This window comes from Protomyctophum bolini, assembly GCF_963924005.1.
Source record: "Protomyctophum bolini genome assembly, chromosome: 11".
Lineage (NCBI taxonomy): Eukaryota > Metazoa > Chordata > Actinopteri > Myctophiformes > Myctophidae > Protomyctophum > Protomyctophum bolini.
The window spans coordinates 24,707,923-24,722,470 of NC_137872.1; the positions used below are offsets into that span (position 1 = coordinate 24,707,923).

At 40.7% G+C, this 14,548-nt stretch overlaps 1 protein-coding gene across 3 annotated transcripts in view; it reads left to right on the forward strand.

The window, feature by feature from the left end:
• The first annotated feature begins 703 nt into the window (after positions 1-703).
• tbcd (tubulin folding cofactor D) overlaps positions 704-14,548 on the forward strand; it is a 46,488-nt gene continuing 32,643 nt past the window's right edge. For 2 of the 3 annotated variants that reach the window (XM_080776114.1, XM_080776112.1), the window contains exons 1-13: positions 704-1,306; positions 2,090-2,140; positions 4,791-4,888; positions 5,019-5,120; positions 6,043-6,189; positions 8,541-8,596; positions 9,877-10,009; positions 10,913-10,958; positions 11,731-11,863; positions 12,756-12,898; positions 13,136-13,196; positions 13,406-13,480; positions 14,439-14,533. In XM_080776114.1, coding sequence (XP_080632240.1) covers positions 1,120-1,306; positions 2,090-2,140; positions 4,791-4,888; positions 5,019-5,120; positions 6,043-6,189; positions 8,541-8,596; positions 9,877-10,009; positions 10,913-10,958; positions 11,731-11,863; positions 12,756-12,898; positions 13,136-13,196; positions 13,406-13,480; positions 14,439-14,533 — 1,327 coding nt within the window. In that variant the 5' untranslated portion in view covers positions 704-1,119. The remainder of the gene's footprint in view (positions 1,307-2,089; positions 2,141-4,790; positions 4,889-5,018; positions 5,121-6,042; positions 6,190-8,540; positions 8,597-9,876; positions 10,010-10,912; positions 10,959-11,730; positions 11,864-12,755; positions 12,899-13,135; positions 13,197-13,405; positions 13,481-14,438; positions 14,534-14,548) is intronic. The other variant, XM_080776113.1, reaches the window with a different exon arrangement.

The window sequence follows — 14,548 nt, forward strand, 5'->3', positions numbered from 1 at the left end:
TTATATTTTTATAGAGGGATAGACAGTAGACTGACAGGAAATGGGGAGAGAGATGGGAGGGTGATATGCAGTGAGGGCCATCGGGAGTCGAGGGGTTCCCCTCAGTTTTACGTTTTTTTTTAAACATGTTTTAATGTTTTACTATACAGGTGTGCCCCCTCGCCACTTTCAACTGGCCCCGGCCCCTTGTTCATTTCATCCTGGAGCCGAGCCTGTTTGTCCAGAAACTTTTATAACCTTGGCTTTGACCTGCTTGTCATACAGACAACAGATGAGTCGCCTCACTGGACTTGGTTCAGATTCCTTGTCCTTCATTTGTGTGATTGACAGGAGAGATCATCAGAGGAGTAGCCAATGTGAAGTGAGACATGCAATATTTCGCATTTTCAGATCGCTTATTCGCATCGCGTCGTTAATTCGCCAGTGTGTAATGAGACTTTAATATATTAGCGACACTCACTTCACACAGGTGTGATTTAATACACATAAGAACTCAAAAGCAGTACATACCGGTAGCAAAGTATTTAATTTAATATCAATCTGAATTTCCTCATTAGTTTGCACTGTACAGCTGTCATAATCCAATAGATATAAATAATGGTATACCCGGTATCTGCATTATAAAGCCGCAGCAAAAAATCAAATGAGTTGACATAACACAAGCTGAACTGAACCTTCTCGCTCCCTGTAGCGGCTAGCGGGGCGGTAACCAGCGTGATGTTGTCGTGAACAGTGAGCACAGAAAACAAGTGGATACATTGTTACAACTTATATTACTGTTGTATTTTTTGTGCGCGTACGTCTTTTTTTTTGTATTATTAAAGATAACTATTTTATAAATGTATGTAACTGACGACGCAGACTAAAATTGTATCCGCCTGCACCGCCACCAAAGCAAGAAAACCCAGTTCGGTTTGTTATGTCGCAGTTCCTCCGCGTTAGCTATCTGTCATAGCAACAGTACCATTAGCTAGCGAGTCAGCTGGACTGGACAGTGGTCAGTGGACAGTCTTCTACGTTCAGTCTCCTCTCCAGGTTCTCTGTGTGCGCGCTACTACACGATTTAACTAAGTGAAATTAGACGTCCTTTCTTTGTTGTTAAAAACTCAAGCTACAAGCATGGCTCTGACGGAGACGGAGGAGAATGGCTGCAGCGGCGAAGGTGGAGGTGAAGCGGAGGTGGTGGCCAAAGCCTGCCTCCTGGGGGAGTTCAGGGAGAGCGCCGAGGCCCGGGCTCTGCTCTGCAGCCTCCCTGAGGTGCACGGCAACACCACCACCAGAGATGTTGCAGTAGAAAAGTTCCTGGGTGAGATGATGATATAAATATAAGCATCGATCACTGTGTCAATCCAGTAGAGTAGTTCACCAAAAATATCACTTATTACACACCCCATGTTTTGTGTGATTTGTATATCCCCATTATCACAAAAAACGGGTTCAATATTGGGCAGGAAAAATTAACCGACACCGGTGGAAAAGGGGCCAAAGAGTCTCCTACTAGTACTGACCGACCGATGACCCGGTCATCAATTTAATAGTGTAGGATTAGGATTTAGGAATGTTACAAAAACTAAAAATGGGGGGTTCTGCCTTTTATTGATACTTGATAGTATAGTAGAATGACAGGAGTTGGGGAGTGACATTTAGCAGCTTATTGCCCAGAACGCCAAGCCAGCCGCCCATGCAGTGGCATTTCCAGGAATTACATTTTGGGTACACACAATCAGAAACACTAAAGGTGGCTACAGGTGATGGTCCACTCAGACCCCCACACCTAGAGCACCCCATGGCACAAAGGCTGAAAGGCGTGTATTTGCTGCGGCCAATCTGCTGCCCAAATAGTTCTCAGGTTTGGTGTTTGAACTCCTTTGGTCTGCCTTTACAGTGATACGCCGCTCTGCGTCCGGGCCTAAAGAGTTATTTTTGATTGATTGAATACTTTATTAACAGTTTGCAATTAGTACAGAGGTACATTTACAATAATTGTTAAAAGGATAACACAATCCCTCTAGGGGCTTGTTTCCATTGTATCAATTCATTAACTTGTTAGCTAGATACCTCACTCTAAAATGGTGCTTCTTTTGTACAGTCATCATGGATCGATACCAGGAGCAGCCGCATCTTCTGGACCCACATCTAGGTAAAACACACGCTTGCACACGCATGGCCGCAAGCGTGCGCGCACACACACACACACACACACACACACACACACACACACACACACACACACACACACACACACACACACACACACTCACACTCTCTCAGTGTGGTAGGATGGTGTCTCTGTCTCTCACCCCATTCTCGTGCTATGTGATTTGAGCCTATGTAAATTGTGCAGCCAATAACCAACATATGTTGGTTATCATCCAGATAGGGTTAGATAGTGCAGAGTGGATGGGATTATGGGATTTGTGGTATTGTAAACCGTTCAACCGTGCCTCACCTGCAAATGGAAGTTATTCTATTTACCATTCTAGACAGTCTTGGTTCCTTGGCAACGAATGTGACTCCCATTGCGAGAAACCTGGGTGTCCAATTTGACACTGAACTCCGTTTTGAATGCCAGGTAAAAAAGGTAGTACAGACCTGCTTCATGCATTTAAGAAACTACAACATTAAATATTTTCTTTCTAGTCTACAGGTAATCTTAAGACTTTTGTGAATGCTCTAGTGTATGATTACTGTAATGCTTTGTACTGTGGTTTTAGCCAAAGCCTAATACATCGCCTACAACTGGTTCAAAATGCGGGAGCTAGGCTCATCACAGGTACTAGGCGATATAAGCACATACAACACCGGTCTTAATGGTCTAGCGCCTAGCTATCTATGCAATATCGTTGAACTATTATGTGCCGGCACGTATCTGGTCGGCGTCCATTTGAATTTAAGGTGACTCATAAGGCTAAATTGGTCACCAAAGTTGTAAAGGCCCCTAAGCTCTGGAACAGCTTACCAGAGGTCAGGTTAACTCAATCATTAACAAGTGTTGTTATTGAAAGGTGCCAGATATACAGGGAGGAGACAGGAATACAGACGGAATCAACCAGGCAAACTCCAACTGAATTATCTTAGTAGGGTTTATTCGCAAGAAAGTAAAGTACAGACAAACAGGATACGCTGTCAATATCGTAGAAGCAACCAGCTCATCCTAAAATCTGCTCCTTTTATATTCTCTTTTATGTATCTGTTCCAATAATTCATAGACCCCTGGATTCCAATATGACATTGTTACTGTGCAATCTTCATTTTGGCGTTATAGTGGCCTGGTGTTGGCAATAAACCCCTGTTCCAAAGTTCTCTCCTCTGTTCTCTCCTTCACATTATCTCAGCCAAAAGGATAGACTCTCCTCCAAGCATCTGGTAAAATGTTCACAGAGGCCAAGGCCTCAGTTTAGTGCTGAGTTTGTTATTTCTTTATCTGTTGTTATTTAATTATTGCATTATTGTTGTTTATTGCTGTTTTGATTGTTTGTAACTTTGTTTTAAAAAAGTGCTATATATAAAGTTTTATTATTATTATAATGGTAGAAGAAAGCCAACAGACCCACAAGATGGAAACTTATCTGGGATGGTCCATCTGCAACATTCTGTGCAGGCAGTCGTGGGAACGGGACTTACAAATTGCAATTTATGACCATCAATGGAAAAAGAAATGTGCTAAATAGTAAAAAGATATGTTGCAACTACAAGCCCCAGGAAATTCAATTCAAGATTATACATATATTACAAACTACACCATATCAAAGGAGCAAATATGATAAAGACTGCTCTGGCACATATGTGCATCTAATGTGGCGCTATCCTATGGTACTGTGCTACGTTGTCAATACTACAATGTTGGATTGAGGATGTTGTTCCATCTGTATCAATTATCAAGTTGGCTCCATAATGTTCTACAACTGCTCCCACTAGACGGCTCACACATGTTCTCCATGGAGACGTGGATGGATTTTTCTTAGTTTGGGGCCCAGTTGTGGAATACATGGGAGGAGAATATGCAGAAATATTATCAAGGGATTTAGCAAATTAAGGAACCATTCCTGTTAAGTACAAAGGTTTTATGATTTCGAAGACTATATGAATACATATAAGTAGTAAGAAGAAGATGATCTATGGACGTATGTATGTATAATGTATGATTGTATGTAGGTATGTCTGTGTTAGTCTGTCTATGTATATGTGTGTCATGTATCAGTTTGTGCAAACATGAAAAATAAAATGATTGAAAGAAAGGAATCGCAGCCATGACGATTATCAAAACATTTCGTCTCTGCTATCATCGCCTTCATCGCCCTTTTCGCCCATGTGGTCCAGGCCTTTAATAGAAGTTGAATGGGCTGATTATGTTTTCAACACTGGTATATTCGTCTGGTTTCCAGGCTAGGCCAGCATAACTGCTTCTGTGCAACTCAAGAGATCCTTTTATGTTTCTGCTCAACACCATTTGTTGGAATATCTAGCCTTTGGTCCACATGAGTTCTTCTCCTCTGCCATTGACCTCGGAATGGCAAATTGAAACCAGCTGTGTGTGTCTCTCTCTCTCTCTCTCTCTCGCTCTGTATGTGTGATTGTCTTGTCTTGTCATTGTTGTTTTTTGTATACTTGGATGAAAAAGGAAAAATCATCAATCATCATGTGATAAATTACGTGGCAACATTTTTAGGCACTACTGCATCTGTAACTTTGCCGATACTGGTTTCGAAACGAATGTGAAGTATCTGACAATTCCTTCTTACATAGCCTTTGTTTGAAGCTCTTTGTTTTCTCCCCAAATTTTCCAACAGAGTGGATGTTGAACATGTTGTTGGACTTGGTGAGAAGCGAGAAGTCTCCACCTATGCTGGTTCATCTGAGCTTCAAATGTCTCTACATTATCTCGAAGGTCAGCCAAAAGCCGTACTCTCTTCGACTGTCCAGGTTGCACTCTGTGTAATATGGTTGTTACAGTGGATGAACGAATTGAACCCCTCTCTAAATTAAGTCTGTTACTTGTTGTTTTGTTTTCTGAGCAGGTGAGGGGTTATAAAATCTTCATGCAGCTCTTACCTCATGAGGTTGCTGATGTGCAGCCAGTTCTGGACCTACTGTCCAGACAGGATCCTAAAGAAACTGAGGTAAGCTTACAATGAAAAAGCCTGCTTCCTGTATATGTCTGAATAGAATAGAATACTTAAGTGTACAATGTACTGTAGGGGTGCAATAATTAAACTAATGATAATAAATCTAGAATTTGACACATTGTGAACTTAGATTGGCGATATATGCCTGATACTGACTGTTGTATTGTAAAGTGCATAGTGCCGTTTTCAGGCCAGGTGTTACTTTTCTCATATGCAGAATATTATAACAAATCAGTGTGGAAGTGGCTAATGGCCTGGTTCAGGTGGATGAGTGACGGTTCCATCTGGGGGAAGATACTGTTTCTCAGTCTGGATGTATGGAGGCATGAATAGTTTTATAACACCTTGTGTATGGGCAAACAAGGGGTGGCATGGGTGAGTTTGGGCCCTTGGTGATGTTGATTGAACCCACTGAGCTGCTCTTCTTTCCAGCTGAGTTCTGCCCCATGCAGGAGCTAACTTTTTGCATAGACATAGCACTCTATAGTGTATACGCATTACGCAATGCATCGTTTCATTAATGATTCTTGATTACTTGATTTTTATGTATTTGATTTATTACCTTGTTTTGTTCTTGCTTACTGTAAATCGCTCTGGATTAAGTGCAAATTGCCTAAATTGTAAATGAGCAGTTAAATCCACACTAATTATCCATAATGTATAAATGATGGATATGGGTTCAGGACAGCTAGGCCTTTTCGGGGAGGGGTCAGAATAAATGATGACTTAGACTGTTATTCGTCTCAACTGCTCAATTGTTGACTCTTGAAGAAGTTTCTGGTGGACCCCTTGTGGACATGTGGTCTCACCATGATATGATTTTACTGCATACTCAAACACTCAAACATACACTTACTTTGACTCAGGATTTTGCAATGATGTATTTGTATCTCTCACCCCTGCCGGTTCTTCCCAGATCTGGGAAACCCGCTACATGCTGCTGCTGTGGCTCTCTATGACCTGTCTCATACCCTTTGACCTTTCCCGTCTGGACGGCTACCTCGACTCAGAGGCTGGCCAGACCAGAGAGCCCACCATGGATCGCATCCTTTCTCTTGTCAAGGTAACCTCACAATTATATGTTGTTTTCTTTAACCCATTAAGACCTGAGGATCCGATTCTACAAATGTCTTCTTAAATCCTATCCTATAGATAATCTAGTATGGTTCTATAGCAGTGCTGCTCAAACTATGCTCAAGAACCCCTATAGAATTATATGTAGGCTATTTGGCCATAGACCTCCATTTCAAAATATGTTGTTCCAGGTACCCCCCAGAAGCAAAGATTTGAGAGGTGATAAAATGATTACCAATGAAATCAAAAAAGTCTACCAAAGAACAAGATTCCTTTAAAGGATCTCCTCGCTGGTCAACAAAAACACCTTGAATACTAACAGGAGCCCTTGTACAAGATTTCTTCGACTATGCATGCACCTCTTGGTACCACGGCACCTCAAAGGCCCTTAAAACAAGGCTCCAGACTTCCCAAAACAAGCTGGTCAGGCTCCTACTTGGCCTCACCCCCTGAACCCACCTCACCTCACCAACCAAGATACCCATGTACCTGTCTAAATACTTCCTTAATGTTAACAAAGTCCACGCCCACAACACCAGAGGGAGTGCAACAAATCATGTGCAACCCAGATTCGGCACAAACAAGGGACTTAAATATTTTCGCTCCTATGCCACCAAAATGTGAAACGACCTACCACCAGTCATTAAGACATGTGAATCCCTTGATTCCTTCAAAACTGCTCTCAAAGGTTACCTATGGACGGCTGCAATTCTAAACTGGCCCCAGTAAACCCCCCCCCCCCACCCACCCCTTTTTCCCCTCACTATATGTTTCTTTTCCCTTTTTACCTCCTTTATGATGAATTCCTGTTCTGTTCTTTGGCTATATAGATATGTGTCTATTTGTACGTCTCTAAATGTTTTGATGAATTGAACAAGGTGGACCCTCTTGTAAACAAGTGTAATGCTGTATTTGGTCGTCCACTCACAGTTAACAGTCTTTGTATTGAGTTGTGCTTAAAATGTACTGTAATTTTCCAAACAGTTAATACATATTTCAATCAATCAATCAAAAGTTAAAATCTTTCGCTGGGAAAGAATAAATATTCAAAGATTTGCGCCACATTTTCAGGATGTTTCAAAAATAGCAGATCTACAAGCTCGTAGCGCGTCACTCTGTTCCGCGCTATGAGCTTGTAGATCCCCAGGACTTTTTTGTGTTATCCTTTTAGCCTTAATCTCTGACTGTACCACATGCTGTTTACATTTCTGACTAATATAGTATTCAATCAATCAAATGATAGGAAACATTGGGCAAAAATGTGCAGATCTCCAAGCTCACAACGCGTCACAGTGGGACATGTTATGAGCTTGTAAGTCAGCTATTTTCGGCAATTCGATTTGGTGTAGAGGGCAAAAAAGAGGGAGCCAAGTATAGCCGATCAATGAAGTATAGGGTTTGGATATAGCTTTAATGCCTGTGGTGTGTTGTCTGCGGCTGTGTCTTGGGAATACTTTCATTGTTTGTTTTTCTAAAGAGCATGTCTGCTAATGACTGCATTTACCGTGTCTTATCAATTAATAATTTATTCCACATTCACTTAACACATCATCATAATGAATCTGTTGAGCCCTTATCGTAGCTCAGTGCAGGCAGCATATGTCTTGGTTGGAAATTAATTTTGGATTCTTAATGTTTAACAATAATATGTGATTGGCTGCAGAGTAACATCATTTGTACCTCCAAGATGTTCTAACTAGTCGAAATCACATCAGATGACCACAATGCAAACATTGTGTGTGATTTGTCAGCAATTCATATTCATAATAATGTTGAATGGGTGTGCTGTTAACTGTTAACTAATGGATCATAAAAATAATTCACCCACGTTTACTACTAAATCTGTGATGTGACGATAAAGCTTATTCTGATTCTTATTCTGAACATTAAGTTCTCAAAGTGAAACGCTAGATGCAAAGAACTTATTTAGTTTCAACCAAAGTTATTTGGACTTTCGTTATGTTGCCTGTTTTAGTCGATTTGAAGGCCTGCACCTTGACAGGAGTATTTTGGAGAAGATCACAATTAGATGTTGCCCAGAGCCACCACATGTAATGACCTGCAGTGATATGATGATTGTATAAAAGGGCTGGCTGATGTGGACAAAATTACATTTCAACCAAATACCTGATAATATTGCAAAAATATTTTTGCCATTTTGGAAAAAACTTGAAAATATTGTTTTGTATAATGTATTATTACTACATTACCGTATGTCCAAAATCGAACACGATATCTAGTCTCATGATAACGATGTCAGTGTAATACCAATATACTGTATTGCCAAGCCCTATTGTACAATTATGATGGTGGATTAACATGCATTTTGTTGGTTTACAGTCCTATCTAACCGTCAGTGATAAATCCAGAGATGCTGCATCTGTATTGGTATCAAAGTAAGTACACACTGGAACTGATCGTAAAGAACTTGAGGCTGAATTTATGCTCCATCACACAACAGTGTCTCTTGTCCTTTGGGGGAATCCCTGTTGCCATCTTCAAGGCTTTTCCAATTCATGATGTCCGCTCCTGTCAGACATTTGTTTATTTATTAGAAAGTGGGTGACATCGAGTCTGTTCCATTTCCAGACCACAACCATTTCAGGAAGTGTCCACTTGCGTGACATAGCCAAAGACAATACAATAGGAAGCAAAGACAACCATCCTCCATTTCCTGTATACATAATGTGTATCGTGTCGCATGGGTTTAGGAAACCTGTGTGAGTCTCTTAATTCCAATGAAAAAGTGCAGGGACCACGCCCATTTAGGAGCCCCAGTTTGTGTATACATTCGTTTTGAGGCTGAATTTTGGCATAGGTACACTACTTTTAGTCCACCACTTTGTCGACGTAGGGGCTACGACGTGGTCGACAACACGGTGGGGAGTCAACTGATTGGTCAGCTTGGGTCCCGTGACCGTCGCTAATCTCTGTGGATTTAGACTAGCAGATGCAAGTGATGCATTATTAAATAAGCAAGTGATGTATTCATAAATAATCTACAATCATTCACATTTAGCAAACAAGCACTGCACATTCCCACCTCTTTCAGTGCTTTAACAGACCATGTTCAAAAGTCTCACTGCTATTGTTGTCTTGTCTCTTCCACTGTGCTGCTTTGTATCACTAAATGTATGAGAGAGAATGTAAACATGATGATATAGAGGTTTTTACAGGATTAATGCATGACACTGCATTCTAGTTTTGCGATATGACGGTTAACAGATGCAAGCAGCCGCAGAACTATAAATCACTCTGCATGAGATGTCTCAACATAGAAGTATAATTCAGCCTTTAGGCTTTCAAAAAAATGCGACCATGCATGAGGAACAATGCTGTACTAGGCTGCTTTTTGTCATTAGTTTTGATGTGTATAACATTTATCAAATAGCCTTTGTATGATCTAATCTGGAGCTAATCATCTGGTATTGTTATTGTCTTTGACAATCGAACACTTCATTCACATCCAACGTTTCAGAGGAACACATATAGGGTTTAAATGGTTAATACTATACATTTATAATTACTGGTACTTATAAACCAGAAAAAGTTGCAATTAATTTACAAACCAGTGGAGGGCAACCATGTGTCTTTAAGATGACTCCCCTGATGATGTCACAGGATTGTATGACATTTCTTTACACTGATGTGTCATTATTAATGCTTGCCCGTGCAGGTTCATGACACGCCCAGATGTCAAACTGAAACGCCTGGGAGACTTCTTGGACTGGTGTCTCACCACTATATCCCAGACAAATGACCAGTCAGTGGCTGGCATAATGGTGCTGGATGGTGCCCTCAAGTCTCTGGTAATCACCTGAGCTCACTCACTCAGCTGTGTGTGTGTGTGTGGTGTGTGTGTGCAAACGTGGGTTTTGGTTGTTTCTGTGTGTTCTGTAATTTGCAGAGGGTAGTTTACAAGAACTAACATGACTACCTGGTATGTAATTACGGTAGCTAATGTGGTTTTGGCAGGTGTATGATGCACCTGCTGCATGCATTTTAAACCAGGTGACTTATTTTTCAACGCTAAACTGCTCCTTGGGCCTGATTTATACTTGGGCGTTTGCCACATGAATTGTGTATGAAATGGCTGATTTACTAGGTCGCAATGCCTGATGCTTTGTGAGTTTGTAGATCAGCTATTCTCGGCGAGCGAATATATATTATCCATCAGGTGATTACCCCTTTTCCCCCATATTTCTATGTATTTCTACAGCATTATTCCTAGAGACAATAATGCTGTATAAAGACTTTGCAAAGTCTGCAAATCATTCTAGTGATAAAGCCACTTTAAATCACTTACTGCATCAATTATTTTAATTTAATTCATCCCCGAAGCAATCGCCAGCAGACATTATTGGCATTGAAAGTGGCAATGCATGTTTTGTAACCGTCCGTTTGTGCGTCACGGCTGTGAAGTCAAACTGGTGCTTGGGGCGTTCAAAACTGGCTCTGTTTGCTCACACAGCAAGCCTGCAGGGGTTATACTTGCAAACTCTGTTCTTAGGAGTTTCAAAAATGATTGAAAGGCACAAGAAAACATTGGTCTACTATAGACTGTGAGTGTGGCCTAACGTGAAGTGTGATGTTTAATTTCAACAAAGTGCTTGTTTATTCACCACCCACAGTGTGGATTTTGGGTATTTGGGTTGTACATACTGTCCTCCAGTATGGGGAAATGATCTGCTGTCTTTGTTTGTTTTCCCTAGGCTCAGCTTTTCAAACATGGAAAACGGGACGACTTCCTACAGTATGGTAAATAATCCATCAGACCTTTTTTTTTTAATCAAATAAACACATGATAATAGTATAAGAGAATTGGAATATCAGTCCATTTCACTCCCAAGATGAATGAAATGAAATTAATGTATTAATTTAAGATTTCTCTGTATATAACGGTATGAATTCCTGATTCATTTAATGAAATGAACATGTTAACCCATCAAAACCGGGAAAGCATCTGTGGCATTTTAGATGTTATCATTGGCCTGCGAGTTTGTACATCTGTATATAGACTATATTTGTGTTTATGTAGACTTATGTAGACTTTTTTTCACATTGTGTATTTTTTGTGACTACATGACATGAGTAACCCTGGGTAGGATAATTGTTGCAGTTGCAGCCTCTGTGTGTGTACATGCTTGGACCCGTTGTTGATATGATGTTATTGTTATCATCTATCAGTGTTGTTTTTGTCGACTAAAACTAAGACGAAAAATGTTCGTCGACTACCTTTTTTCACTGACGAAAACTAAATGGAAACTAAGCTATGATGACTAAAACTAAGACTACATTTATTGACAATTTGTTGACAATTTGTTGACACCTCTGACAATTTGTTTGTTATTTATTGAAAATCTTGCATGCTGAAAATAGCAGATCTACAAGCTCACAACACATCGTTGTGAGCTTGTAGATCGGCTATTTTCAGCAAGTGTAAAATCAGTCAACTGTAGAGTTAGTAGACTAAAATCTTAGCAAAAACAACACTGTCATCTATCTACACATTGTTGTATTTGTTCCGCAGCACCTACAGTCCTACAATGTCTGGAACGCAAGCGTCTGTCAGAGAGCAGCCAGGCCATGCTGAGAAAGTTTGGGGTTAAACTGATCCAAAGACTGGGCCTCACCTTCCTCAAGCCACGGCTGGCCAAGTGGAGGTCAGTCTTGGGGTTGGGACTGGTTGAAATAATGCATACATATATGAAGTCGTGTTGTTTTACTCCTGTCCATTATTTCATGGGAGATTACCCAACAAACACTGATGTTAGATCACGTCAGCTGATTGGGTTAAAGTATTAAAGTACTTTCATACCGATCATTCAGTAACGTATAAAGATGAATCCCTTGCTTGTCCTGTCACATCGAGACCACATAAAATCCACAAATAACCACAAAATCGAGTTAAAGAAATCCCAGTTTATAATGAAGACGTCCTGTTTCTTTCTTTTGGTCTCTGAAAAAAAGAAGTGAGTAGAAGTTTTTAACTGTTACAAAGGTTTAGTTGTAGCATGTTCCAGCATGCTGAAAGTAGACAAGTGATTTATTACTGACGTACTGTGACGTACTAAGTGACATTTTGACTTTGATTTCTTCATTACAGACACCTCTGTCTTGTAGTGAAAATGTCAAATAAGCTGCAACACTATTTTCCTGGTCCTTTTCATCAAGCCGCTCTCAATGCATTCTGAATCTGATCAGCAGCTACAGAAACCAGTCTGAAACGGCACTGTTACTACAAATCGCTCGGATCTGCTCTGGAGAACCGGATTTTTTATATATATATATATATATATATATAGCTGTTAGAGTGTCCGCCCGGGGTTCGATCCCCGGCCGGGTCATACCAAAGACTGTTAAAAATGAGACCCAATGCCTCCCTGCTTGACACTCAGCATCAATGGGTTGGATTCGGGGGGTCAAATCAACTAATCAAATGATTCCCGAGCGCGCCACGGCTGTGGTTCACCGCTCCAAGAAATGGGTCAGATGAGGAGAACAAATTTCACTGCGGTAACATGTGTGACAAATCGTACGACTTTGACTTTTAAGGTACCAGAGAGGAAGTCGCTCACTTGCAGCCAACCTGGCCGTGTCCCAAGCTACTATGACTGTTGAAGCCGTGACTCCAGATGTGGAGATGCGGGATCAGGATGAGGACTATGACATTCCGGAGGAATTGGAGAACGTCATTGGTCAGTCTCTCTGCATCTGCTCCGCTTGCTTCATCATATAATGCAGCTTCATCACCATTTCCCATTAATTGAAAATGGAGGACCTCAGTGTAAATACGTCTTAGCGCTTTTCTGGGTTTGTCCTCTTATAGCAGACCTTGTATTGAACTGTGCTTACTCTACAAACTGTTAATACAACTTCCAATCAATCAACATCTCTGTGACACTCACATTTTTGTGTGCATGCTATTTTCACAGAGCAACTGCTGATTGGACTGAAAGACAAGGAAACCATTGTCCGCTGGTCTGCAGCGAAGGGGTAACATCAGTTCACTGTACACACACTACACACCATTCAGTTGTAGAATATTACAATGAATGAATGATCATTTAATTCGAAACGTTTGGTATCATCATGACATCATGTCACGGTGGAACATGCTTTGAGAGTCGAGTTGTTCCGATTTTTCAACAACAGCAGTTTTGTAAGACTACATGTGTGGTCTCTGTGTGTCTTCTGGTCCCCAGCGTTGGCAGGGTAACGGGCCGGCTTCCCAAGGAGCTGGCAGATGAGGTGGTTGGGTCAGTGCTGGACTGCTTCAGGTAAATAGTATAACCCATTCTGACCTGAGATCAGATTCTAAAAATGTCTTCTACATCCTGACAGTTTTCATTCTGACCTGAGATCAGATTTGAAAAATGTCTTCTATGTCAGTCGCTCTTCGATTTTTCAAAAATAGCAGACCTACAAGCTCGTAGGCGCGCTATGAGCAGTGGCGCGCTATGAGCTTGTAGATCTGCTATTTTTCAATAGCTAAAGCGTGACATGATGCTAATACCAAAAGGGGTTCCCACCCAAAATGGGATAAATATTAAATACGTAAAACATGACGGGGAAAATTATCTCTTCTCTTTCCAGTGGTGGGAAAAGTAATGTCTCAAATGTTTTACTTAAGTAAAAGTATCAATACTGCAATGTAGAAGAGTACAAGTAAAAGTGTGGAATTCAACATTTACTTGAGTAAAAGTAAAAAAGTATTGACATCAAAATTTACCTAAAGTAACACAAGTAAAAGTACTCATTATGCAAAATGTCCCATTGTAAGTTTTCAAATGTTTAAAAATCTTTTGTAAATAGCAGTTCTAATTGGGTTAAATCACAATTTACTCCTCGCACACAATTGTTTAGTGTGTCACAAACTTGGACATGGTTTATACCAATCCAATTTGGCTTAGTTTGTTTTAGTTTGTTTTGTAAATCTGATTGCAAAACATAGAAACAAGAAAAACTGGGGGCGCCTGCTGGCCTAGTGGTCCAGGCGCATGCCACATATAGGCTCTGGCCATACAGCGTGTCACGTGTTCGAGTCCCGTTCATGACGACCTTTGCTGCGTGTCTCTCCCCTCTCTCTCTCCCTCTTTCCTGTCAATCTTCACTTTAAACTATCAATAAAGGCAGAAAACATAATTATATATATATATATATATATTTTTTTCTTTTAAAGAAGTAAAAAAAAGGTTCAGACATCGTCATATATCGTCATATGCTGTATGTTCTCAGCTTCCAGGAAACGGACAATGCTTGGCATGGTGGTTGCCTGGCACTGGCAGAGCTGGGTAGAAGAGGCCTGCTGCTGCCCTCCAGACTCAGAGATGGTAGGTGTCAACATT